Raw genomic sequence first — 27,877 nt, 5'->3', positions numbered from 1 at the left:
TCCTGGAGTCGCGGGATGGAGTCTCGTATCGGGCTCCCTGAATGGATCCTGCTTTTCCCTCTGCCTGTGTCTCTGCCTCTGTGTGTGTGTGTCTCTCTCATGAATAAATGAAATCTTTAAAAAAAAATAGCAAAAAGAGGGAGATTCTGCAAACTACCAATTGGTGAAATTGAAATCAACCCTTCAACAGATCCTACAACTTATTACAGTTATCAAACACACACTGAGGAAAAGAAGTGATCAATAGAAGCAAGCATGGGTCCCCTAAACAGAAGTCATTTCAGACTATCTTTCCATGAAAGGGAAACAGCAAATATCTAATTAATTTTTTTAAGATTTTATTTATTCATGAGAGACACAGAAAGAGAGAGAGGCAGAGACATAGGCAGAGGGAGAAGTAGGCTCCATGTAGGGAGCCCGACGCAGGACTCGATCCCAGGACTCCAGGATACCACCTGAGCAGACGCTCAACTGCTGAGCCACTCAGGCATCCCACAAATATCTCAGTTATAGCAATAAATCTGTTAAGGTCTCCTATGATAAATGTTAGCTGGATGGAGAAGTTGGGCTGAATAATAATATAATTAGGCAAATTTAGAACTGGCTGGATTTTAAGTTGTTTCAACAACTGACTAACAGACCAATATTAGCCTGAAGGAGGCTTTAGTGCTGTGCCCTGTAACTCCATCCCCAGATTTCATGAAGGTCTGGAATGGATTAGATAATTCAAAACTCGGAAGAGGTTATGAGTATTGTGGATGACCATATACATATGCAAGAAGATTTTGACAGACTGTAGAAAATGATCAAATCTAAGTAAACTGTTTATGCTTAAAGATCATTGATATAAGATTTGGGACTGTGTTCTCATTTGTTCACATATAAAACTGATGAAAAAGATTTTGAGTTTTGGTTGACAAAAAGGTCAGTGAGTCAACAGTGTGATGTGACTGTCAGAAAAGCTAATGCAATCTCAAACTATGATGATGTAAGTTTAGATAATAACAACAAAGGAGGTAATAAGCTGACCCTTTGTGCAGGGCAGACCACCCTGGAGTCTGTGTTCAGGTCTGGGGACTACTCCTTAAGAGAGGTCCCAGACAATCTTGGAGAGGGCTCAGATATGAATGGCCAGGATGGTAATGAAACTTGAACCTATATCATATGAGAAATGGCCAAAGAATGAAGGGAATCTTTCATTTCAGAGAGAGAGGGCATGTCTATAGTTCTCTAAAGGCTGGCCAGTTGCCGAGGAGAGGGTGGTTGATGTCAGGATGGCCTTCTAAGGAGATGGTACTTTGTGGACACCAGAAATCTCCAGCAGAGGCTGACCACTTGTCAGGCGTGGGGGTTAGCATAGATGACTCAAGTAGACTCAAGTAGACATCTACAGTTCCTTTTTGTACCCTCTCTCTGGTAACACACTCTCATTTTCCTTGGTAAGCCCCCATCACCACCTCTTTCTTGATGTTCAGTCCACTTAGTTTGTGACTCCACTCTCTGGCTATACAGGTGTGGATATGACTTAGGCTTAGCCAATCAGTATATTACATATTCTGGCTACGGTGACTAGTCTTGGGATTGGAGGGTGACAAAGCTGGCCTCTTTCCGCTGGGGATCTAAGAGGATAGGAAGCAAACCTGGAGCTGTGGTGGCCCTCATGTCACTATGAGAGCAACATGCTGGAGGTCAGGGCCCCAAAGAGAGAAGCATGGTGGACAGATAGAGAAGGGCAGCCCATCTAGAGCCACCCGGACCTACAAAGTGACTGACACCTGGACTGCATTTGAGCCACCAGGACCTACAAAGTGGCTGACACCTGGACTTCTCAACAACAGCCTAGGACACTTTTGAACCTAAGAGTCAATATTCTACAAACCTTTACAGATTAAGGGGGAAATATGGATAAGAAGGGGTTGGGAGGGGCACCTGGGTGGCTCAGTCAGGTTAGTGTTTGCCTTCAGCTCCGGTCATGATCTCTGGGTCCGAGATCAAACACCACACCCGAGCAGGGAGTCGGCTTGTCTCTCCCTGCCTCTCCTCCTTCCGACTGCTCGAGCTCTCTCTCTCTCTCTCTCTCAAATAAATAAAATCTTTTAAAAAGGGGGGATGGGGTGGGAATGTGGAATGTGTGCAAGGAGCCAGACCCAGAGAAAGCTTAAGTGGAAAGAGAAACTTTAGGTTTAAAGAAACTTTAGAGGGATCCCTGGGTGGCACAGCGGTTTGGCGCCTGCCTTTGGCCCAGGGTGCGATCCTGGAGACCCGGGATCAAATCCCACGTCGGGCTCCTGGTGCATGGAGCCTGCTTCTCCCTCTGCCTGTGTCTCTGCCTCTTCTCTCTCTCTCTCTCTCTCTCTCTCTCTCTCCCTCTCTGTGTGTGACTATCATGAATAAATAAATAAAATCTTTTAAAAAAAATAAACTTTAGAGACATAGCTATCAAATGCAATGTGTAAACTTTATTTGGATTCAAACAAATCAACTGTAAAAAAATTATGAGACAATCAGAGAAATCTGAATACTGACTGGTTACTGGCCAATATTAATGAATTACTGGATTTTTATAAGTATGATATGATATTCTGATTTTTTTAAAAAGAGTTCCTTGGCGAAATGTTTACGAAGGAAATGATATGTTGCTTGGAAACTGCTTCAAAGTAATCCAATGAAGGGCAGGGAGAGAGGGTATACATGAGTTGGTGGATCCTTGTATCTGGGTCCCAAGTATATAGGGGCTCACTGTGCTATTTTCCCTACCAGTGCAATGCTTGAAGTTTTCCATAATAAAAAGTCCAAAAACAAATAAATGACAGGAGAAATATACACAGACCAGACTCTGCTACCCCCTCCCAGCTCAAAACTGAAATTAGAATCCATTCAGGAAAACTGAGCAAGCAATCAAAGAGATGGTCTAGAATCCTATCCATATTCAAAGACACGCAGATGTGTTATCAAATCAACAACTGACCAGTAATTATTGAGGTCCTAGTACAAAATTGAGGAGAAACAAGATTACATGACAGGACACTAGATGCAGAGTCTAGATGCTGAGCGAAAGATAATGCTGAGGGCAGAGGTGATACAAAGAAATAAAAGCTGAGCATTTTTCTCTCCTATATTCTGAATAGCCATAACATAGGGACTGAAATATCCAAGCACTTGGGGCAAACATTTAAACGACACTTACTAAGTCCTTGGCACTGTTCTAAATACTTTTTGAATATTAACTCATTTAACCCTAACAGCAACCCTATAAGGTGGATACTATTATCTTCATTTTAATGACCAGGACCTGGAGACACACAGGTCACAAAGCTTAGACCAAAATCACATTGCTAAAAGTCAACAGGGGTGTGATTCAAACCCAGGAAACCCAGACCCAGAGCCCATACTCTTGTCCACTGTGCAACAGATTTTAAATGTTCATTTCTGGGATCCCTGGGTGGCTCAATGGTTTAGCGCCTGCCTTTGGCCCAGGGCCTGATCCTGGAGACCTGGGATCGGGTCCCGAGTCAGGCTCCCTTCATGGAGCCTGCTTTTCCCTCTGCCTGTGTGTCTGCCTCTCTCTCTGCGCCTCTCATGAATAAATAAATAAAATCTTTAAAAATAAAATAAAATAAAAATAAATGTTCATTTCTAATAATGGAGAATTTGTGAAGATCCATGGGTATAAACGCTTTTTTAAGCTGCAGTCAGGCCTGAGCCCAAAGTGGAGAAAACGCTGTCCTCAGAGCTGCCATTCAGAGCTCAGAGGGTAACACTGTGATTTTTCCCCGAAGCAGGTTGTTCTGCCCAATCTGTATATTTCACATCAAACCCTGAAAAATGACTAACAGATGAGGCAGCTGTGCTATGAGCCACCACGATCAAAAGAAAACTGGCCTGACCTGATCACATTTAAAGGGGAAAATAGGCAACATCTTCTGATTTTAAACAGACTACATCCATTCAGATTTTTATCCCTGGCATACTGACCAAAAAAGACAAATAAAAACTATACAACCAATTCATCTGGATAAAATTCTCCTCGGAAAACAAAGAGGGGAAACCCTATCCCTAGAACAGCAAAACTCACCACACCCTGTTTTATGACTATTCAACAATGATCTGAGATAAAAAGCATTCTTAACTGTAGAAATATTACTTGAATTTACCTGTAACTGGTGTCTACATCAAAATAATACAATGAGGAGTGGGTGATCTTTTTTTTTTTAAGATTTTATTTATTTATTCATGAGAGACACACAGAGAGAGGCAGAGACACAGGCAGAGGGAGAAGCAAGCTTCCCGTGGGGAACCTGATGTGGGACTCCATCCTGAGACCCCCAGGATCACAACCTGAGCCGAAGACAGCCACTCAACCACTGAGCCACTCAGGCGCCCCAGGTGATAGATCTAACAGAAAGGAATGCTGAAATTAAGCGTGAATGGTTTTTTGAAAAGGATTTTCTTAAGTGTAGCTCATACAAAAATACACTGTATATCTGGTCCAAGAGTTATGACCAGCAAGCAGCAGAAAATTTATGTTTGCTTTTAATCATGGATGCCACAGAACAAAAGTTTCCATTACAGGGTTTCACTGGAGAATAACAGCACTCAAGCAACTTTCAATTACTATACTTCTTACTTGTCATAAAGCAGAAAGCACATGTTTGAGATTTTACTGGAAGTTAGAACAGCAGTTTCTGAAAACCTCATAAAAGGGAGGACTGATTTAGTCCTAGGATCTCGGCAGGATACCTGAAGTTCAATTTTGTCTCTGAACAAAAGCACTGAAGCAGCCCGCAGGCTTTGCATAGGATGAAGCGGAGTTGGGGGCACTTCACTGGCTGATCTAAAAAAAAAAGCCAAATCATTAAAAGGCCCTTAGAAACCACCACCGCCACAGAAAGGCAGCAACAAAAAAGAAGTTCTGGCTTTCCCATCTTCTAGGCAAATGCTTTCAGCAGTTAAAACTACTTCTATCCTATTTCAGGGTCTTCTATGCATATCTAGAGTGAATCCACACCAAAAGCCATTTGTTGAAAACAGAACTCTCAGCTCCCTCCTTTTCCATGGGGAATGTTTGATGTGAACATTTTTTAAGATACAATTTCACGAACAGAAAGGACCACTGAATTTAAGGGAGTTCAGCCGAGTCCTTTCATCCGACACTGTGACCCTCATCTAATAATCAGTTCTATTTGCTTCAATTCTCCAACTCGAACATACTTTGAAAAGTTAAAACATTTAATATCTACTGATGATTACTAGTTGCTGGAAGATGCAATAGGCATGCATTTTGAGTTCCTTGGAAGAAAGATTCTTGAGAAATCCAAATTATTTATGAAATACAAAAGCATAGAATCATAACTCTGCAGATAGAAGACTATGTCAATGGCCTAAGATATTTGACATTTTGAAAGTAGAGAGTAAACTGAGGGTGCCTGGAGGAAAAGGGGGTGAGGGTATGAGGTAGGTAACTTGGTGATGGACATTAAAGAGGGGCATGTGATATAATGAGCACTGGGTGTTATATAAGACTGATGAATCACTGACTTCTACCTCTGAAACCAGTAATACATTATATGTTAATAAGTTTAATTTAACTAAAATTCTTTCGGGCCGCCTGGGTGGCTCAGCAATTGAGCATCTGCCTTTGGCTCAGGGCGTGATCCTGGAGTCCTGGGATCCAGTCCCACATCGGGCTCCCTCTGAGGAGCCTGCTTCTCCCTCTGCCTGTGTCTCTGCCTCTCTGTGTGTCTCATGAATAAATAAATATTTAAAAAATAAATAAATAAATACTTTTAAAAAACAAAAGTAGAGAATAGAGCCTTTTCTTATTTTTGAGCATGGAATTACAGGGCAATGAAGTTACACATCTATTTGCTTATTTAAGCACTCTTTAAACACTCATTAAGAAACAAAAACAAACACACCCACATACTGTGGATATATACAATTATACAATTCAATTAAGGCCCAACTCTAATATTAAGCGTTAAAATTAAGCTATGTAATAGTGAAAGTGCACATTTCAACTTACACGATGTGGAATCTACCATATTTTCACATACCCAATCTAAAAGTCACATGCCTGCGTTTTGTGATCACATTACCCACGTCTCAGCACATGACTGATTATCTTCCCCTCCCTTTGGTTGGTTCTGTCCTCAAGAAGCTTATGGTCTAAATGAAAACTAAAAATAACCTAAGTGCTAGGGTATTTGTACATAAGATCTATGGAAGCCCAAAGAATCATTCCACCCTAGAGGGAAAAGAGACAGGAGAGCTTCTTAGGGAAACAGGGAAACAAGGACTAAGTTTAGAAGTTTCAAACTCAGGGCAGCCCAGGTGGCTCAGCAGTTTAGCACCTCCTTCAGCCCAGGGCCTGATCCTGGAGACCTGGGATCAAGTCCCTCGTCGGGCTCCCTGTGGGGAGCCTGCTTCTCCCTCTGCCTGTGTCTCTGCTTCTCTCTCTGTGTGTCTCTCATGAATAAATAAAATCTTAAAAAAAAAAAAAAAGAAGAAGAAGAAGAAGTTCCAAACTCAGCCAGTTGGGAGTAAAGTAGACACTGCACAGGAGAGAGAAGAGGCAGAAGAGTGATGTACCATGCTCTAGAATTTGGATTTGACCCCAAAAGCTATGAAGAACTACTGAAGAATTCTAAGCAGGAGAATGACATGATCAAAGTTGTGATTTTTGGACTTGACCTTTTGGAAGCAGTCTAGAGTGGTGCTGAGCTGCTCAAGGTGGGTCTCCAACCCAGTGCTTGCCCATAAGCTGTTTCTTACTGGTCCACCAGGTAAGTAGAGAAACTGAGAATACTCAGAAACATGTATAGCAGCTCAACACTACGGCAACACCCAGGTTTGTGATCAGTGGGCTCATCTTGCTGAATAGGACAGAGACCAGCTTGTGCAAGGTCAACCTGGTAGGGGGTTGCATGTGGTTCAACCCAGATAGGAATCATGCTTAATAAGGCCACTTGCATTGGTGTGACTGACTGTAAATTAATAAAACAAAATAAAATTGACCATTGACTACAGACAGCTTGAGAAGTTGGTCTGAGAATCATTTCAGGGATCAAGACTGGAAGCAAGGAGGAGCGCCTGGGTGGCTCAGTGGGTTAGGTGACTGACTCTTGGTTTCAGTTGGGGTGAGGACCTCCTGGTCATGGGATGGAGCTCCCTGTCAAGCTCCATGCTCACTGTGGAATCTGCTCCCTCCTCCACTGCCCCTCCCATAGCACGTGCACCTCGCAGCACTCGCACCTCGCAGGCTCTCTCTCTCTCAAATAAATAAATAAAACCTTAAAAAAAAAAAAAAAAAAGACTGGAAGCAAGGAGCCCCAGGAGAAGCTGCTGGTACACAGTGGTCGGGATGAAACCTAAAATCAAGCAGTGATGGTAGGGATGGTGAGAAGAGGTCAGAGTTGAGAGGTATTAAAGAGATCAAATCAACAAGACTCAGTGCCATCGGGGTATGAGGTGTGCAGGAGAAGCAAGGATGGCTCCTGAGATTCCAGGACTCTTCCTTCCTTTTATTTATTTATTTTTAAAGATTTTATTTATTTATTTATTCATGAGACACACTCTCATGAAAGTGTGAGGGAGAGAGAGAGAGAAAGGCAGAGACACAGAGGGAGAAGCAGGCTCCATGCAGGGAGCCCGATGTGGGACTCAATCCCGGGTCTCCAGGATCACGCCCTGGGCCGAAGGCAGGGCTAAACTGCTGAGCCACCAGGGCTGCCCTCTTCCATCCTTTAAAAATAATGGCCAGATATAAAGCAATGTAAGAGTCGGGACCAGCAAAAAGATTCTGAATTCACAGCCATTTTCTTTGAGTGCCTTTGAATAAGCAGAATGGGGAATTAATAACAGAAAACTAAGCACCCTAGTGGTTGGCATTGAGCACCATTGGGAATTCAGAATGTGAAGAAAGAAAACATCCCAGGTCAAGCCTATGTTCTTCCCCTGAAAAGAAATCCTGCCTTGAGGAGCCCAGTCTATTCAGAATGGGGCTAGCTAGAGCCCTGTAGTCCCAAGTACTATGGGGGGAAAAAAAAAGACACCTCCCACCATACACGGAGGGTTTTGTTCATCCTCCTCTCCAGATATGTATAACACAAAGTCTTCTTTCTCAAATTTGTGCAGATATTAAGACAAGACCTTAAACCAAAAGGAACAGTCAGTAATAAAAGAGGGGGGAGCATAAATGGATAGCGTAAATGAAATCAATGACCCTAACCTCAAAACCCACAGCTTTCCTCTTGTGCTCTGGTTCACGTCCCCATGTGTATCAGTTAGCAAGGGCTGTGGACAGCTAGTCAGTCAGGCCTGAATCGCTACCTCTAGGCCTGAATCATAACCCACAAGGGCTATACGTCTAAGCAAACCTATCTGACAACATTCCAGAGCTCAGAAGGGAGGTGGCCAGTGTTAGGGGAAGGGGGGCGCGGGGGAGATAGTCACTGCTCCAGAGAGTGGGCACCATCCCTTTCCCAGGCTGAAAGAGCAGTAATCCTGCAAGCTTCACGCTGCCCAGATTTAAGCAGGCAGGATCAGTGGCAGACACTCCTAATAGCTCTGGCAAACCACAAAACAATCACCAAGTACATAATTAATCTCTCTCAAGAAGGGTGCCTCATCATCTTAAAGTTGTTACCCTTTATCATGTCTGGGCTTCATTGATCTGATGTCTCAAGTTTCACTGGCAAGTGGGAGTATGGTGCTCTGTAAATCTCAGAACTCAGTTCTTTAAGGAGTATTTTTTAAATATTCACTTGCTTTTGTTGTTTCATTTTTCTAGGTCTTTCTCCTCAAGGGCATTTCTTTTAACCCCTTCACCATATCCTCCTTAACACTTACAAAACTCATTTGTGTTGGGATCCCTGGGCGGTGCAGCGGTTTGGCGCCTGCCTTTGGCCCAGGGCGCGATCCTGGAGACCTGGGATCGAATCCCACGTCGGGCTCCTCCCTCTGCCTATGTCTCTGCCTCTCTGTGTGTGTGTGTGTGTGTGTGTGACTATCATAAATAAATAAAAATTTTAAAAAATGAAAAAATAAAACTCATTTGTGGGCAGCAGTTTAGCACCGCCTTTGGCCCAGCGCGTGATCCTGAAGACCAGGATCGAGTCCCACATCAGGCTCCCTGCACAGAGCCTGCTTCTCCCTCTGCCTGTGTCCTCTCTCTCTCTCTGTGTGTCTTTCATGAATAAATAAAATCTTTTAAAAAAAAAAAACTCATTTGTTAGAAAAATTGTAACAGTTTGCAATTCTGTAATGTGATATATTCCAGAAGGCTCAAACTTTGAAAGGAATTCCTAAATTTCAGGACAACTTCAGACTTCGAGGAACAGCTAACACATACTGAGCACATAGTATGTGCTCAGTAAGCAAAAGCTAGGCGGATGCTATTATCATCTCCATTTTACAGATTTGGCACAGACAAGTAGGGTTAACTTGCACAAGGTCACACAGCTAACAAACGACAGAGCCAGGATCTGAGCTCAGGCAGCTGGACAGCAGTCCCTATTTTTAACTATAACTACACTAGACGTCTTCATTTTACAGAGAAGAAAAATTAAAGATTAAAAAATACATTACAAATAATGGAACAAGGAAAAAGCCTCTCGAGGAAAATTGCTCTTACTACTTTAATTGGACTGTTGTCTTTTATTAGACAGATCTAAGTCCTGGAAACACAACGAACAGAGGGAACCTGTCCTGGCTGGTCCAAGCTCCTTTGGCAGATGATGGAAAACCCAAAATTTTTTTTTATAATTTTTTTTTAATTTTTATTTATTTATGATAGGCACACAGTGAGAGAGAGAGAGAGGCAGAGACACAGGCAGAGGGAGAAGCAGGCTCCATGCACCAGGAGCCCGACGTGGGATTCGATCCTGGGTCTCCAGGATTGCGCCCTGGGCCAAAGGCAGGCGCTAAACCGCTGCGCCACCCAGGGATCCCTTTTATAATTTTTTTTTTAATTTTTATTTAAAAACCCAAATTTTTGAAGCTGTGCTTTTTTTGCCGTCTTTTTGCACCTTCAAAGTGGTCAGTCATGTCACAGGGATCATGTCTCTTAGTGGCTAGGGTATCTGGATTTGGCAGAGGATGAGCAGGGAGAGATGCAGCTCTAACACTGTTTGGATTGGTACCAAATCTTGCCCCATTCCAAAGAGCCTAAGGGATGCTGGTGAATTCTAGGCCATGCCTCTGGTTTAGTCTGACCCAAAAGAACCACCCAGAGCAAGCAACCCCACAGGGAAGCAGGAAGAATAGACCAGAGATAATCAGGGATACCTCCTGAGTGCTGCTCTCATGCCCCAACTTTCTCTTTTCCCTTCTGCCTGGAAGGAATCCGTCCAGTCCAAGACCAGTGGCCCTGCACCATTTGATGTCAGCGCACTCACAATGACCAAATGTAATCCACCAGGCATCCAGCCCAGGCAAAACCAAGCCTAGTGGCTTTAAAACCCAAAATCTGTACTCCCCTCTATGATGCTGAAGTAGATCCTGGGGATCGACTCTCCTATTCTGACAACTAAGTAACTTATCCTCATCTGTAGAAATAGATCAAATCCCTAAACTTTCCAACTATTTATCACCTTCTCTCTCACCAGAAATCTGAAAAATGTCTACTAACAAAACAAAAAGCAAACCTACTTATTAGAACAAGTCTAACTACCTTAATTTGAAGATTATATGTTTCCCAACAAAACTGCTCTTGTGAAGGCACTCAAACTTCTATTATCATCTAATTACAATTTCTATACAGCTATTTACATATGTGTGCTTGGAAGCCAAAAAATGAAGCTTCAATTACTTTTGCACCTTCCACAAAAGCAAGCAGAAACAGGAACACCTTCCTTTGGGATTTTTTTTTTTTTTCTAAGATGCTGGAGTCCTTTTATTTGCTGTTTTCTCAGAGTTCCAATCAAGGTGAACAGAACCAGGCAAAACGCAAGCATAACATATATGGTCATCCCCAGGCTTTCTTACTGCATAAAGGAGAAATTAATTTAAAAAGAAAAGAATGCCACACAGCATTTTCTTTCCCCACCATAATTTTTCAATTTTCTTTAGAGAAATGCCAGCCAATAACTAATTAGAACCATATACTTTGTTATCCCAATAGGAAGAAGTATATGAATGGTTGTAAAGAACAAATGTTAATGAGAACTTTAAAAAATTAGTAATCTGGAACTCTGGTTGCCTGTCAGTATAAAACAAAATTCTCTTCTGTGAAAATATTTTAGTTGATGAAACAACATGGACAGAGTTCAACAGCAAGAAGGTAAGTGTTCACCCACTTAGCCCCCTAGATGGGTGATGCCCTGACCTTTTTCACTGTTCTTAACATGGAACTGCCACCACTGGCTCACAGACTCACTTCTAAGCATCTCGATTTCAAACAGGAGACACAAAACTCAAAATTACAAAAAAAGAAAATTGTTTATTCTCTTTGGTTTCAAGGGAGAAAATAATTCCTGTCAAAGTGAGTTTACTGCTTTTGTAATTTCTAAAAGTATGTTTTCCATAAAGAACACAGCTGAAGTCTTTTTACCTGGTATATCACGATGAATGTTTCTGGGATCAGATCTTGAGTTGCCTATTCATGAATATCCTGAAGCAAAAACTACCTCCTCAAAAACTGGACTTATTTTACAGAACAAAGCAAACCACTGGATGAAGGACAGAAAAACTGTGAGCAAAAAATAAATGTTTAAGATGCCATGCACCATGGTTTGGGCATGTTCAGTATTCTGAACTGTATTTTCAAATGAGGATCTGTCCCATGTCATCCAAACTCTCATCCTAGTAGAACTAGCAGGTCCAGAGCAGGGCCACAGACCACTTTTTTGTGTGTGTGCAAAGTGACTAGCCAGGGCAGAGAAAACCAGGTGTGGTATATATGTGGTATATATCACATGAAATATTCTCCTTTTTCAAGAAAAAGCTTTAACCATTTGCAAAACATCTCAATTTGCTCCATATTTTTACCATCCAACAAATTTACTTCCTTCACTGTGAAAAAACACAATAGGCCTTAGGTCTGTAACATTTTACCATCATTGTAGGTTTGCAAAAGCTAGAAATTATTTACATTGCCCAATAAGGACTATTATTTTACACAACTGGTATACAATAGAAATTTGCCACAACAATGAAAATATTTTTTGGTAAATCACTTTCTGATCATTATTCCTCCCTGAAAGGATCATAAAAACAGCTACATTAAAAAAAAAAAAAAGGGGGGATCCCTGGGTGGCGCAGCGGTTTGGCGCCTGCCTTTGGCTCAGGGCCCGATCCTGGAGACCTGGGATCCTCCGGGATCGAGTCCCATATCGGGCTCCGGGTGCATGGAGCTTGCTTCTCCCTCTGCCTGTGTCTCTGCCTCTCTCTCTGTGACTATCATGAATAAATAAATAAAATCTTTAAATAAAATAAAAAACTGACATAAAAAAAACAGCTACCAAGGAAAACAAAGAATTCCCATATTTTTAAAGCAAAAAAAGACTAGCCATTCATATTCATGCACTATCAAATATGAGCAAAATCACCTAAAAAGTGGTTAATACGCTAAGTTTTGCTTCTGTGTGGTTAGTGAGCCCATGTTTTTCTAATGTGAAATTTACAAACTGTATTTGTTAAACTGTATTTCATACTTTAAATCCCAAGTCTGTACCTTATACTGCGTGAGGATGGGTGATTTACTGGAGACATTCGGGGTCACGGTATAAGCCTTTTGCTCTTACTAAATCTAAATCATGCTTCTCCACAAGACTGTACACATGAAAGGAACACCACACGTCACGCCGTTACCATCCTCTCTAGAGGCACCTAAAAGCCCCCAGAACAGCCCTTCTCCTGTCCACTCCATAAACTAAGATTCTCCTTAGAAAGGGAAGGGGATGGATTCATACGCTGCATCGGGCATACCAATTCAGTAAGAGCGCTCCAAAAGTTGTCCTGTTTCAATTCGTGACAAAATTTCCCGAATCCGTTTTTATTAGAACAGACATCTTCAATCCATCAGATTACACTCGAAAACCCAAAGTAATTTCAGCAGCAAACTGGCAGGAATGAGAAGTTGACAGCGAAGTATAAATTTCCCCAAATCCTCGTTTTTCCAGTTAATCTGCACCTATTCAGCATTTAATTCGAAGTGTGCCAACACAACACCGACCGAGCAACGGGGAGCGGCGCGGACGGGTCTGTTCCCGTGCCTGGGAGGCGTCTGGGGAGGACTGCCGGACAGGCAGACAATGAAAAGCTCCCCGGTGGCCACCAGTCGAGCCCGGGGGGGCGGAGGGAAGGAGAGGGAGAGAGAAGCGGAGAGGAGTGAGCGCCCTCCTCAACCAGAGCCGCGGTTAGCGGCTGCCTCTCCCGGGGCGGCCCGGCCCCGGCCTGGGCGTCCCGGGTCACGCGGGGAGGGGTCCCCTGAAAAGCAGATTCTCCCGGAGCGAGGAAACTTCCTGGTCTGGGCATTATGGGTAGGGGGCGAGCGCCTCCCCCACCCACCACAGGTATCCGCCGGGAGCCTGGCGGCCGAGCGGAGGAAGCAGCCCCTCCCTGCACCTCTGGTGGGGAGTGGGGGTCACGGGGTCGGGACCCCGGCGAGGCCGCCCGCGAGACGAGGCTTCCGGCGCGTGGGGACCTGGCTCTCGGCTGCTCGCGACGCGAGCCGGGGTCGGGGACCGGAGGGTGTCAAACTTCCCCACGGGCGCGCGGCCTGGCTCCCCACCGAGGAGTTGCCGCGGGAGCCCGGACACGGCAGGGTCCTCCGACGGGGGCGGGCATCACAGAGGACGGGGACGCTGACGGGCACGACGGGAAGCGCGCGCAGGGCTCCGGCAGCGGCGCCGGCGAGGACCCCGCTCCCCCCAACTCGCGGGCGGAGCGCCCAGGCCGCCCCCCGGCCGCCGACGAGGCCCGCGCCGCTCACCTTCCTGTGCTTCTCCTTGTAGGGCAGCGCCAGCCACGGCATGTCCCGCACGAAGTCCTGCCACTGACGCTGGTCCTGGTCCGAGGACACGAAGACAATCTCCAGGCGGCGCCGCGGCTCGGGCTCCGCGGCCGCCACGGCCCCCGGCCCCGGCCCCGGCCCGGCCCCGGCCCCGGCCCCGGCCCCCGCCCCCGGCCCGGCCGCCGCGTCCCCTCGCAGGCGGCCGTAGAAGGCGGCCAGGCTGCCGCTGAGCTGCGCGCAGGGGGCGCTCAGGCTGCAGCCGAAGTAGAGCCCGAGCAGCGAGATGCCGCGGGCGCCCAGCGAATGCACGTCCACCTCCTCGCCGCCGCCCGTCACCAGCTTCTCGCCGAGCAGCTCCTCCAGGAAGCCCGACATCCTGGCCCACCGCAGCCCCGGGCACGCGGGCGGGCAGGCGGCGGCGACCCCGCTCCCTCGGTCCGCGAGGCGGGCGGAGGCGGCAGCGGTGGCGGCGGCGGCGGCAGCGGCAGCGGCAGGCGCGGGGCAGACGAGAGCCCCGCCCACCCGGGCCCGCCCACGCCCCGCCCCCTCCGGGCCGCCCTCGCCACGCCCCCTCCGTGGCAGTCCCGGGCCGCGCTGGGCGGCGATCCGCGGCTGCGGGCGAGTTGCCGGCGCTGGCTCCCGGCGCCGGGCGGGGTGGGGGGTTGCCTGGGAGAGAACCCTGACGAGAAAGCCGGCCGGAAGCAGCCCACTCTGAGGGCGTGCTCCCGGCTAAGCGCAGAAAGGAGAGGGTTCCGCTGAGCCGGCCTCTCTGAGGTTGCAGCCCTCGCGGACCTGGACTTGGCCTCCACCCTTCCGAGCTTTCAGTTCTCTCCGAACTGAAACGTCTCTTCCCCAGACATTCCCACAGTCCCCCCACCGGAGTGCTCCCTCTCTCTCTCCCTCCCTCTCTCTCCCCCTCTCCCTCCGAAGCCTACTCGGCCATTTCGTACCCCACTGGCCTCTCAGAATGCTGACAAGACTTAGCATTTTCATGCACAACTACCACTTCATCAGGCTGGGTCTTGTACTGATTTCTCTGCTGTGTGTTTTGTGTATGTTCTGTCTACTCTAAGAGAACTGGAGGACGCCACCTCGTATATTTCTCTGGTAGCTTCTGATCTGGGGCTGGTCACACGTGAGAGTCCACGCTGCCTGCGAGTGGGGTCGCCCTGTGGGTTCAGTCCCCAGGTCGCAGCAGCCGTTCCCCTCCAGCGGGTGGCCCTCTTCCATCTCCACAAGTGCAGGCAACAGACGCCGCGGCATCTTTCAGTCGATGCTGATTGCACTCCTGAATACGTTCCATAGCTTCTATAAAGTCTGGTGATAGTTAAGAAAAATTCTAGGAATTTTATTTATTTATTTATTTATTTAGCCAGCTGGCAAGATGCTACCCTGTGCTTCGATTGAACAGGTGGTCTGTGGCAAGCCTTCCCGCCTCACACACACGAAAAAATAAAATGCATATTCTGCCAAGTCGCGATTGAGGAGCTTCATTCAGTGTGTGAGCTCAGCTACCAACAACCTAGTGAAAGGAAAAAACGCCCCTCGCCGCCCTCCACCTCGCCTTTGGAAGCTATTTTTTGGGCATCTACCGCCATCTAATGGAAACAGTGGGAAAAAACGAGACCTGCCAGAGCCCAGTGTGTGAGAGAGACGGCTGGCAAACAGTATTTCTGTTATTTTATAGCGGCTTTCCACACACACAAACACACACAAATCATGGCATGTTTTACAAGACTTCATTTAAACCTCAGTATAATCGCAAGATTTTGCACAAACAGATTTTCATGGCCAAGGTTCTCGTTTTTTTTTTTTTCTAGGATAGAAAAGTTTCACTAGTTTTCATCTCAGTGAAACGCTAACCACACAAACTGGTAAAACAGGTGATGGTGGAAACCAAGAGTGGATTGACCATCTCTAAAAATTATACCCACTCTCCTAGTTCCCACCTAATATTGCTGCTCATTTCACAGGGAGGATCTTTGGATTGAGGACTGCTTTTAAACAGGCAGGAACCCTATTGCAAAAGGCAAATTCTGAGGCACATTGTAGAGTGCCATGCCAAAATTCTGTGCCACTACAGGGACAATCTTATTTTAAAACACACAGAAAGCATCACTTTTTAGTGAGAATGTATAAAGCTATTAACATAACAGACATTAAGTTATTAGATATCTTTTAAAATCCTGAAAGTAGAGGCACCTGGCCAGCTCAGTTGGTAGAACCTGGCAGGCTTTTGCCCTCAGGGTCATGAGTTCAAACCCCAAGTTAGACATAGAGATTTTTTTTTTTTAAGGAAAAGATTCTGAAAGTAAGTTAAAATCCTTGTTTTTTCACCCAAAGCATCTTTGAAATACTCATTGGTGGGTTACATTAAGCACCACTGAAATCATGTGAGACAGATAGATCCTACGTTCGGACATTTTCAAATGAACACTAAAGAGGTATAAAAGGACTAGAAGCATTTACATCCTATGTAAGCCAAAGGACAAAGTATTTGGTGTGGAGCTAGGTGAAGTGGGAATTTGGGGGATTGCAAATTTGGGAAAATAGTGAAGTCACTATTAGAATACTTAGTTTTGGTACACTAGGTGCAAGCCTGATATAAAGAGGTAGTTTGTTCAGCATTTTACTTTTATTATTTTACAGGAAAGCACTTTCCACTGGAGTGTATCCAAACCAGCATCTGGCACCTGGGAAAGTGTGAGAGTTTGAACATACTGCACATGAAATATAAATAAAATTTAGAGAATTGTTGGTGCAGCAGGCCTTGGTTAGAAGCCAAATAGCGCAGCTGCCTTTTAAAAGGGTGTGGAAAGAGGAGATTTGCAATGGAAATGATTCCAAAATCATAATTCTGGTGGGTGTTTGTTACAAGAAGAAGCCCAAGGAGACTCATTTGGCTTCCTGTAAAGAATAGCCAACATCCTTTGGCTTGTGAAAAGCACTCTCTCTGCTTATGCAGTTCAAGAGACCCACTTACAGATTATGTCCCTACTGGTATTTAGCTAGTTATATGAGTTGACTAGCTATTATTTTTCTAAAGATTTTATTTATTATTTATTTATTTATTTATTTAAGAGAGAGAGAGCATAAGTGTGGAGAGGGGCAGATGGAGAGAGAGAAGCAGACTCCCCACTGAGTGGGGAGTGCCATGTGGGGTTTGCCACTGGCCTTGATCCTAGGACTCTGAGATCATGACCCCAGCCGAAGTCAGACACTTAACTGACTGAGCCACCAAGGCACCCTTAGCTATTCTGAAAATTATTGTTTTAAAATGTCTATTTAGGGACCACAATATGCTTGACATTGTACAGAACATACATATTTACAGAATTTCCCTTTTGAGAAATTGCTTTCTAAGGCACATGATGCCATACAAAACATGTACTGACATACACACACGTACGTCTGTCACCTTTTAAGATTTTTAGATCACTAAGACACTTGAGTGGCTCAGTCAGTTAAGCATCTGCCTCTGGCTTGGATCATGATCCCAGGGTCCTGGGATCAAGCCACGCATCAGGCTCTCTGCTCAGAGCCTGCTTCTACCTCTCCCTCGCCTGCCACTCTGCCTACTTGTGCTCTCCCTCTCTCTCTGTGTATGTCAAATAAATCCTTCAAAAAATATTTTTAAATCACATTTCTTGGTACTCAAGTATAGTAGCATATGTGCACAAAGATGTGTGTGTACAGATATTTATTGATAAAGTAGTACAATCAGAAAAAGACTGGAAAATTGGAAAGAGCCTGTGTATTCACAAAGATGATTAAATCATTACCACATTACCATTTGAAATACAATCTAGTCATTGAAAATAATTAACAAAAATTCAATTTGCACTGTATTAATCCATATTTTTCAATGAAACCGAACCAATATATATAGTGATTTATTACAAGGAATTGGCTCACATTGATTAGGGAGGCTGAGAAGTCCCAAAATCTGCCATCAGCAGGCTGGACCCAGGAGACCTGATAGTAGAGTTCCAGTCTGAATCCAAAGGCCTGAGGACCAGGGAAGGTGATGGTGTGAGTTCTGTCTGAATCCAAAGGCAGAAGAAGACCTATGTCCCAGCTTGGAGATAGGCAGAACAAATTCTCCCTTGCCTCACTTTTGTTCTGTTCAGGCCTCCATCCAATTAAATGAGGCCCTCAAGGGAGAGGGCAATCTCCTAATTCACATGTTCATCTCATCTAGAAATGCTTTCATAGACACACTCACAATAATGTTTAACCAAATTATCTGGGCACCTTGTGTTCCAGTCAAGTTGATACATAAAATTAAACATCACAAGTCAATCCCTTGTCAAGTTGGCCTCCATATGCATCTCCTTAAATCAGGCTTGCTCTCCAAATAAAGACAATAATGAGATCGTAATTCTGCCTAACATGCTACAAATATCCTGTCTACAACCAAAAATGCACTAACTCTTTTACCATAAGAGATAAAGTCCCTTAGTGATGTTTACTCTTCTCCTTCTCCTGTGACTTGAATATAATAATGCTAAGTTAACAATACTTAAATAGGGACGCCTGGGTGGCTCAGCCGTTTAGCACCTGCCTTCAATCCTAGAGTCCTGGGATCGAGTCCCACTTTGGGCTCCCTGCATGGAGCCTGCTTCTCCTTCTGCCTGTGTCTCTCTCTTTCTCTCTCTGTATCCCATGAATGAATAAATAAATAAAATCTTAAAAAAATACTTAAATACATCTATGTTACGTTATAAGTGAATAAGAGAAGAAAGAAACAAAGATGTCTGCCAAACCTTTATGTATACATACATATCCCTAACAATATAAGAAGGAAATATTCATGACAATTATAGTTCTCATGTCTACAACTGGTCATATGATCACAGCTAGTATTATAACTACTATGCTTCTTGTATCTCCCTTGTTTTAAGCAAGCTCCTCAGCTGGTCTTGTTTCTTTACCTGGTGGAGTGACTCCAACCTTCATTCCTGAAGGGTCTGGACCATTAGTAGTCCCGCCTGGATTAGGTCATTGTAGTTTCCATTGACCTTAATCATGCCTGATGGGACCTCCTATATCCCAGACACACTCTTTCTTGCCTCTACAGTGGAGTAGGAGTCCAATTTCTCCTTGATAGCCAGGTCAATCACCCAGCCAGGCCCTTCTTTGCCTGCTGGTTCAGAGGTATGAGGAGCTCCAAGTGGCTAGGTAGCAGTCTTAACTTTCAGGGCCATGAAATCATTGTGCTGTTACTGGTGTAAGCATCCCTCTCTTGGGAACTATGACTCCCCTCAGCCAGGAGAGCAGAAAATTTGGCAAACAACAAGCAAAATTTTTGCTAGTGGGCAACTAGGGGTAGTAATTAGTGGTGCCACACACCATTTCTTCCCCTTGATTCCCAGACCCATGAATTTATTGGACACTAGTTCAGGGCATACACAGCCTTCTAGAGAATCTTCCTCCACCCTGTGAGGTACTGCCAACTATCCATGTCCAGAGGAAGTATCTATTCTAGTAACAATAAAACATTGCCCCTTCCATGATGGAAACAATCCAAAGGAACCAACCTGCCACCAGGTAGCTGATTGATTGCCATGGTGTCATACTGGAGGCTTGGTGTTGGTCTCTGCTGCTTGAAGATCTGGCACTCAGCAGTGGCTACAGCCAATTCAGCTTTGGTGAGTAGAAGTTCATGTTGTTGAGCACACATAACCTCAATCCCTGCCCCCGTGGTCACTTTGCTCATGAACTCATTGGGCAATGGCAGAAGTAATTGTGGAAAGAGGCCTAACTATCCACAGAATGGGTCATCCTATCCACTTGATTATTAAAATCTTCCTCTGGGGGCAGCCCGGGTAGCTCAGCGGTTTAGCGCCGCCTTCAGCCCAGGGAGTGATCCTGGAATCCTGGGATGGAGTCCCACGTTGGGCTCCGTGCATGGAGCCTGCTTCTTTCTCTGCTTGTGTCTCTGCCTCTCCCTGTGTGTGTCTCATGAATAAATAAATAAAATCATTTAAAAAAAAAAAGAAATAGTAACAGGTTGCTTCAGGAAGGAAATTGAAGGACTAGAAATAGATGTGAGAAAAATATGGAAGGTATTTTAGCCCAAGAATAAAATACTTTTTGGATTTTCAAATAAGAGTTTATTCAAAAGATAAGATACTATAAGTAGAGAAAAAATATTAAAGTACATCAGGACAAAAAAAAAATAAAGTACATCAGGACATCTCTGAATGAAAGAAAAAAAAATAAGGTGTCCTATCAAAAAATTCAAGTTCCATTATAAAAAAGCCTGTTACTACAAAATGAACATTTTGATTATAAAAGTCTTCCAAGTCCACTTAGTTTAAAAAATAATTGATTCAGGGGCAACCCCGGTGGCTCAGCGGTTTAGCGCTGCCTTCAGCCAAGGGTGTGATCCTGGAGACCCGGGATCGAGTCCCACATCAGGCTCCCTGCATGGAGACTGCTTCTCCCTCTGCCTGTCTCTCTCTCTCTCATGAATAAATAAATAAAATATTAAAAAAATAAAAAATAATTAATTCAATAAATTTTATATTTATTTATTTTTAAAAAAGATTTTTTATTTATCTATTCATGAGAGACACAGAGAGAGAGGCAGAGGGAGAAGCAGTCTCCCAGTGAGGAGCCCAATGTGGAACTCAATCTGATGAGGGACTCGATCCGGGAACTCTGGGATCACACCGTGAGCCAAAGGCAGATGCTCAACTACTGAGCCACCCAGGCATCCTGATTCAACAAATTTTAAATCAAGATAGATTCAAACAAAAAGTGCATTCCATTTAATTGAGAGTTCCCTGTAAAAGATTTTATCTGTAGATTAATGTTGTATTACAGATCTTATATGTGTTTTATCTGTTCCTTTTTTTTTAAGATTTATTTCTTTTTTGGGGGGTGCGGGCACTAATTGGGTGGGAGAAGCAGAGGGAGAGTATCTCAAGCAGAATCCCTGCTGAGCTCAGAGCCCCACATGGGCTTGATCCCAAGACCCCTGAGATCAAGACCTGAGCCCAAGCCAAGAGTCGGTTGCTTAACTGACTGAGCCACCCACACACCCCATTATCTGCTCCTTTTTAAAAAGTTGGTCTTTTCTGCAGATCCACTGATAAGGTAAATTCCTAGACAGAGAGTTGAGTGGAGATGTGTTGAGGGTCATGATGAGGGACAGGAAAGCAGGGCATCGTCTTCATTGGTTATAATCAGAAATGTGGTGCTTATCTTGCTGGCACCAACTTCACAGGTAACTTTGGGAAGTCATCATTACTGTTCTTTTTATTGTTCACATCATCCCTCAGCAGAGCAGAAAGAGCCTCTAGTCCCGAAGCCTCCTAACACTTATCTGAGTTGGAAGTGTGAGGTGCTGGAAAAACATTATGCATATTTCCATTGCCTCCAATACTTCTCAGATCAAACCAGGATCACAACTTGGCATCACTGTGACCTTATTGCAGACACAGCCAAAATGGATGATTCATTAACCGAGTCTGAAGTAGGTCCTAACAATCCACCAGACTGCCAGACTGTTTGCCAAGTCTCCAATCACTTTTTGTAAGCAAAGCCAAAGCAACAGCCCAAGAGATAGTAAGCAAATCTGGATTATTGGGTATGGATGAGGAAGTAAAAGCTCCAAACAATTATGCCATGGGAGAAATCTGCTCCAGAACGTTAAGACCACCCACCAGAATCAAGCTACAGTCTAAAGATCTGTCACTGGAAACAGCACAGGATAGCTTTGCTCTCACCATGGCTTTCTTAAGTAAGAGGCAAAAAGGAATGAAGAAATCCTAATAATAAATATTTTCTAACCATTGTCCTTGACTGAGGACAGGGCACAAGTAAAAGAAATGACACATAGTCAAAAAGTCCGAGCTCAGGGACGCCTGGGTGGCTCAGTGGTTGAACGTCTGCCTTTGGCCCAGGGTGTGATCCTGGAGTCCTGGGATCGAATCCTGCATCGGGCTCCCGGCATGGAGCCTGCTTCTCCCTCTGCCTGTGTCTCTGCCTTTGTCTCTGTGTGTCTCATGAATAAATAAATAAAATCTTAAAAAAAAAAAAAGTCCGAGCTCATCTCTCAAGCACTACAGGTCACAAATTATTATGATTCTGAGCCGAGCTATAACTTCTAGACCCAACAGAGATATGGAAAGCAGACAACTGGCAACAGAGATGTTCAAATGAGACATGAACGTGGCCTGAAGCCTATGTGCCTTTACACAAGGTGTAAAAGCAACATATTAGGTTGAGACTTTTATTCTGGCACAGAGAAGAATTCTGAGCAGGGAACTAGTCATGTTTCTGTGATGGGAAACTCAGAAAGAGTGGATTTAAAAAAAAAAAAAAGAGTGGATTTGTGGAGGAAAATAAGTTCTCATTTAGATCCATCCAAAGCTGGTAGCCCCACAGAAACTTCTACCTGTGGGTGCACAATAAAAGCCATACACCCTGAGGCGAGCTCTCTGGCCTGCCTCTCAGATCTGCTCCCTTGGCCTCAGGGAGCCTGATTTGGGATCTGACTTCCCCCCCCCCCCAACTGCTCCCCTGTAGGTGCAGGCTCTTCTGTGCTTTCTGAGACTCTTACTGGGCTTCTGCTCCCAGTTCACAGGAAGAGCCCTTCCTGCCAACCCCACATTGGTGGTGCCTCCTGAGGCCGCAGAGAGCCTACTGTGGGCCAAAGTCCCTTCTCCTGGGTAGGGATGGAGGAACGGAAGTTTTTATTTAAAACCCAGGTTGAAGGGCAGCCCTGGTGGTGCAGCGGTTTGGCGCCGCCTGCAGCCTGGGGTGTGATCCTGGAGACCTGGGATCGAGTCCCACATCGGGCTCCCTGCATGGAGTCGGCTTCTCCCTCTGCCTGTGTCTCTGCCTCTCTCTGTGTGTGTCTATGAATAAATAAATAAAATCTTAAAAAAAAAAAAACAGGTTGAGGGGCACCTGAGTGGCTCAGTTGGTTAAGCGTCTACTTTCAGCACAGCTCATGATCTCAGGACCCTGGGATCAACCCTGCATTGGGGTCTCTGCTCAGTGGGAAGTCTGCTTCTCCCTCTCCCTCTGCCTACAGCTCCCCCTGCTTGTACTCTCTCTCTCTCTCTGTCAAAGAAACAAAATCTTAAAAAAAAAATCTTTTAATTTAAAAATTAAAAACTAAAACCAGGTTGGCCTCAGCATCCTGCGTCCTGGACCTGCTTCCAATCTGACAGACTCTTCTTGTCCATATGAGGTCCTCGTGCCTGAGGACCTGGCTCAGGTCCATTTGATGCCTGGCTCTTATTCTGCTGTCTGATCAGAAGCCTCCTGCCAATGATCCTCGAAGAAAATCGTGCTCCTGAGTGACAGGTGATTAGCTGTGAGGATGTTATGACAGAAAAATATAGAACTCCACTTGCCCTGCCTGTGCCATGGCCCCAGCCAAGCATCACACCTGCTGTGCCTCTCTGAGAAAAGCTTTCTCAACCCGGAGGATCTCCAAGTTTCTCCCTCAGCCAGGAAAAAGGCATCAGGACCCAAGACCATGCAGGAGCCTCGGCCTCCTCTCACCGTCCCTGATGAAAATCATCTTGTGAATCCTTCTGAACTGAATGGCTACTGTTTCCTTGGGGGTGCTTTTCATCTTCTTTTGACCTACATCCTCTGAGGGTCCCTCATACAGGTAGCCAGGTGTCTGCTACAGCAATACCTCCAGGCCAAAATCAAGAAGAGCGCCTGGGCAACATTTTGTCCATATAAGGGAGCCAAAATGATATCAAACATGGTGTTCCATTCACAGAAATGAAAACCCCTCTGTCTCTTTTTTTATTATTATTATTTTTTAAATTTTTTATTTATTTATGATAGTCACACACACACACAGAGAGAGAGAGAGGCAGAGACACAGGCAGAGGGAGAAGCAGGCTCCATACACTGGGAGCCCGACGTGGGATTCGATCCCGGGTCTCCAGGATCGCGCCCTGGGCCAAAGGCGGGCGCTAAACCACTGCGCCACCCAGGGTTCCCCTCTTTTTTTATTATTATTAGTAATCTCTACACCCAACATGGGCTCAAACTCAGGACCCTGAGACCAGAAGTCACATGCTCTACAGACTGAGCCAACCAGGTGCCCCAGAACCCTGCTCTTTCTAATTATCAGTCAGGAACATTCACCATTTCCCAGGGCTTTCCTACATATTTCTAGCAGTTCACGTCTCACCTTTTTGCCCTATTGCCCCCCAACTGGCTTCCTCAGAAAGGGGAAGGTGTTCTCAGTTCCCACAGCTTCCTTGTAGCAAGTGGTAGGCTGGTAGATGTTGAACAATAACAACAAAAAGTCCCAACTTACAGCATGTACTGATTCCTATGGTGTAAATATTCCCATCACGGCCAACTTCCAGCTACCAACATGAAGTCACTGATTGCAAACTTGAGAAGACAGGCCAGCAGGACACCATTACATGGCATTTCTATCGAACAGATATGATCGAGCCTCAAGAGCATAAATAGGAACGTTGGTTTGCAGGCTCCCCCTGGGGTTTTCCAGCTGTGATCTGAAACTGGCCGACATGCAGAGGGCAGGGAGAGACAGGAGGAGGAGACAAATCACTCCAGGTGGGTAGGGGGCAAGTTTAATAAGCAAGGGAATGAGGCTTGTCTTGGGGAGCTACGAGACAGTAGCTCTCCACACCCACTCACCACATCTGAAAAGTTGATATAGAAGCCTTACCTGGGTCCAGTCACATCTACTGGGTGCAGATGTTCTCAGCACCACCTCACCAACTCAAGGTTGTGCATGAGGAGGGCCCGCAGAACTCACATTCCAGAGACAGGGGAGGGGCTGAGGCTTCTCTGAGTGCCTGGATCCCGTTCACAGGGCAGCAGCAGTCATGCATCCTCCATGTCCTTCCCCAACAAATATATTTAGGAGGTGAGGAGCTTTGAGTATATTCATATATTACCTTTGTTTTTAAAAAAGATTTTATTTATTTGTGAGAGAGAGAGAGAGAAGGCATGAGCAGGGGTAGGGGCAGTGGGAGAGGGAGAAGCAGGTTCCCTACTGAGCTGGGAGCCCAATGTAGAGCTCAATCCTAGGACCCTGAGATCATGACCTGAGCTGAAGGCAGACGCTTAACTGACAGAGCCATCCAGGTGTCCCATATTTTTAATAGAATTTAACTGTAAATGTATATAATTTAAAATAATGGTCATGCTTAATAACCAGTTTAAAAAATTCCTATGAGAGGCAGCTCTTGTGAATAAGTAGGAGCTCGCCCCAGGACCCCATTGCTGATAACAGATTCTTCCTGAAATCCCCCTCTGGGGTGAGAGGGACAAGTAAGGCACAACATTTAAGGGGATGTCAAAAACTCAGTAGTTAGATAAATGCTGTTTTATTTTATTTTTTTAGATAAATAATTTGTCCTCTAAAAAAACTTTTTTTCAAGATTTTATTTATTTATTCATGAGACACAGAGAGAGAGAGAGGCAGAGACACAGGCAGAGGAAGAAGCAGGCTCCATGCAGGGAGCCCGATGTGGGACTCGATCCCAGGTCTCCAGGATCACGCCCTGGGCCAAAAGTGGTGGTAAACCACTGAGCCACTGGGGCTGCCCCTCTAAAAAAATTTTTCTTTAAGTAATTTCTATCCTTCCCTTCGATGTGTGGCTCGAACTCACAATCCCTAGATCAAGAGTCACGTGCTCTATTGACTGAGCCAGCCAGGCTCCCCACCCCATTATACTTCTAATAATTCCCTCTCTTTTTGTGGGAGCTGGCCAGGGTTGGTTTCTGTTGCTTACAATGAAGATAATGTTTACTCTGTAGCTTAGAAAATTCTGGTCAGAGATCAAAGGAGTTTTCTTCCTTTTTTGCTGGGCCAGAGGTTAATTAGTTGGCTCCTTTTTGCCTGTTATCTCGAAGTTTTAAGACCTCAAGAGATGGGCAGCCCAGGTGACTCAGCGGTTTAGCGCTGCCTTCAGCTCAGGGTGTGGTCCTGGAGACCTGGGATCGAGCCACACGTGGAGCCTGTTTATCCCTCTGCCTGTGTCTCCGTCTCTGTCTCTCATGAATAAATAAAATATTAAAAAAAAAACCTCAAGAGATGAGGATCAGTAGAGGAAGTTTTTCAGAAGTCCCAGTTTTCTGCTCTCAGTAATAAAGCAGTGATTATTTATTAACAATCAAATTAGCTACACTGCTTTTTCAGCCCTCCTCTAGAAAGGTTTATTTTGTTCTTTTTTTGCTTCAAAAGTCCGAACAGTAGAGAACTTATCCTGCCTCTCTTAGAGGGATGGACAGAGGGAGCTTCCTCATGGGACACAACTTAACCACTACTTCCAAGAAGTTGGGTGACTTAACTTCCTTTTGAAAATCCAAATGAGGGATCCCTGGGTGACGCAGCGGTTTGGCGCCTGCCTTTGGCCCAGGGCGCGATCCTGGAGACCCGGGATCGAGTCCCACATCGGGCTCCCGGTGCATGGAGCCTGCTTCTCCCTCTGCCTATGTCTCTGCACCTCTCTCTCTCTCTGTGACTATCATAAATAAATAAAAATTAAAAAAATTATAAAAAAAAATCCAAATGAGTACATAGAAACCACTTCCAATATAAATGATTTTCTTTCTTTTTTTTAAGATTTTATTTCTTTATTCATGAGAGATACACAAGAGAGAAGCAGAGACATAGGCTGAGGGAGAAGCAGGCTTCCTGCAGGGAGCCTGATATGGGACTCGATCCTGGAATCTGGTATCATGCCCTGAGCCGAAGGCAGAAGCTCAACCACTGAGCCACTCAGGCTCCCTAAATGATTTTCTTTTTCTTTTTTTTAATATTTTATTTATTTATTCATGACACACACACACACACACACACACACACACACACAGAGGCAGAGACATAGGCAGAGGGAGAAGCAGGCTCCATGCAGGGAGCCTGACGTGGAACCCAATCCTGGGACTCCAGGATCATGCCCTGGGCCAAAGGCAGGTGCTAAACTGCTAGGCCACCCGGGCTGCCCCCTAAATGATTTTCAATCACAACTTTATTTGCGATGCTGAAAGGTATTAGTATATACATTAAATATCATCAAGTAACAAGCTAGCAAAGTATCTTTGGATTTGGAGGAAAATGTATGAACTTTGCAAAACACTTTGTGTTTTTTTTTTTATGCTTTGCTTTCTTGTAACTTGAATGGATATTCTCTTTAGAAAGAAAAGGCCAAACCAGGTGAAAGAATGTTTGTGGGACACTGGTGACAATTTACCAATTTACCAAAGATAAAGGAAGGACTGCATATGGCAAATGATCGAGGATCTTGGCTTGTAAGTACATGTTTGTTCCAATGGGCTACTGGCATGCCCAAGGTGCCTCTCAAATTTTGAACAGTTACCTTACATCCCAGGGTTTACAATGATCCAGGGGGTATATCTTTCTTCTAGACAATTCAAGTTTACCAGCCAAAGCTTCTGAAAAGAAATCTAGAGGACCAACAAGAGTGGGCAACTTTAACCCTGAATCCTCAGCCCAGAAAAACTGGCTGCTATTTGCCTCACTTGCTGCTGATCTAAGAGATGCTGTATAGGCATCTTGGAGGGAAGTAGGGTTGTCCAGGAAGGACTTTTGGGGAGAGACAAGTGGTATGGCCATATACCCAGGTAGGGGCAGCCTCTGTCCAAATGTGGTGCCTGACCCATCATTCCTTCCTAGCCAGCAACTCTAGCCAAGCAGGTGTGCAGGGCTTCAGGTGGCCCCATGTTAAAATCAACACCCTGCCTTATGTCACCATATGTGACAGGCAGTGCAAGGATTTTATCACCTCTTAATTCCTAAATCTCCTTGGATTTCCCCTCTAACCCACAGTTCTCACATGAAGACGAAGCCATCCTGGTGATGCTGGGGGATAGTGCCACCTTCTCAGGCTACTTCAGCTCCCACTCCAGCCCAGCTACCACCACTTCTTAGTGTCTTCT

General features: G+C 45.0%; 1 protein-coding gene across 1 annotated transcript in view; it reads right to left on the bottom strand.

Moving 5' to 3' along the window:
* NXN (nucleoredoxin) overlaps positions 1 to 14,442 on the bottom strand; it is a 153,754-nt gene extending 139,312 nt beyond the window's left edge. Inside the window, exon 1 of the mRNA XM_055321372.1 lies at positions 13,934 to 14,442. Within this exon, the coding sequence (XP_055177347.1) occupies positions 13,934 to 14,329 (396 nt within the window). The 5' untranslated portion in view covers positions 14,330 to 14,442. The remainder of the gene's footprint in view (positions 1 to 13,933) is intronic.
* Between the last annotated feature and the right edge of the window lie 13,435 nt (positions 14,443 to 27,877).

This window comes from Nyctereutes procyonoides, unplaced genomic scaffold, assembly GCF_905146905.1.
Source record: "Nyctereutes procyonoides isolate TBG_1078 unplaced genomic scaffold, NYPRO_anot_genome, whole genome shotgun sequence".
In the NCBI taxonomy this organism is placed as follows: Eukaryota; Metazoa; Chordata; class Mammalia; order Carnivora; family Canidae; genus Nyctereutes; species Nyctereutes procyonoides.
This window is presented reverse-complemented; position numbering and strand designations above follow the sequence as displayed.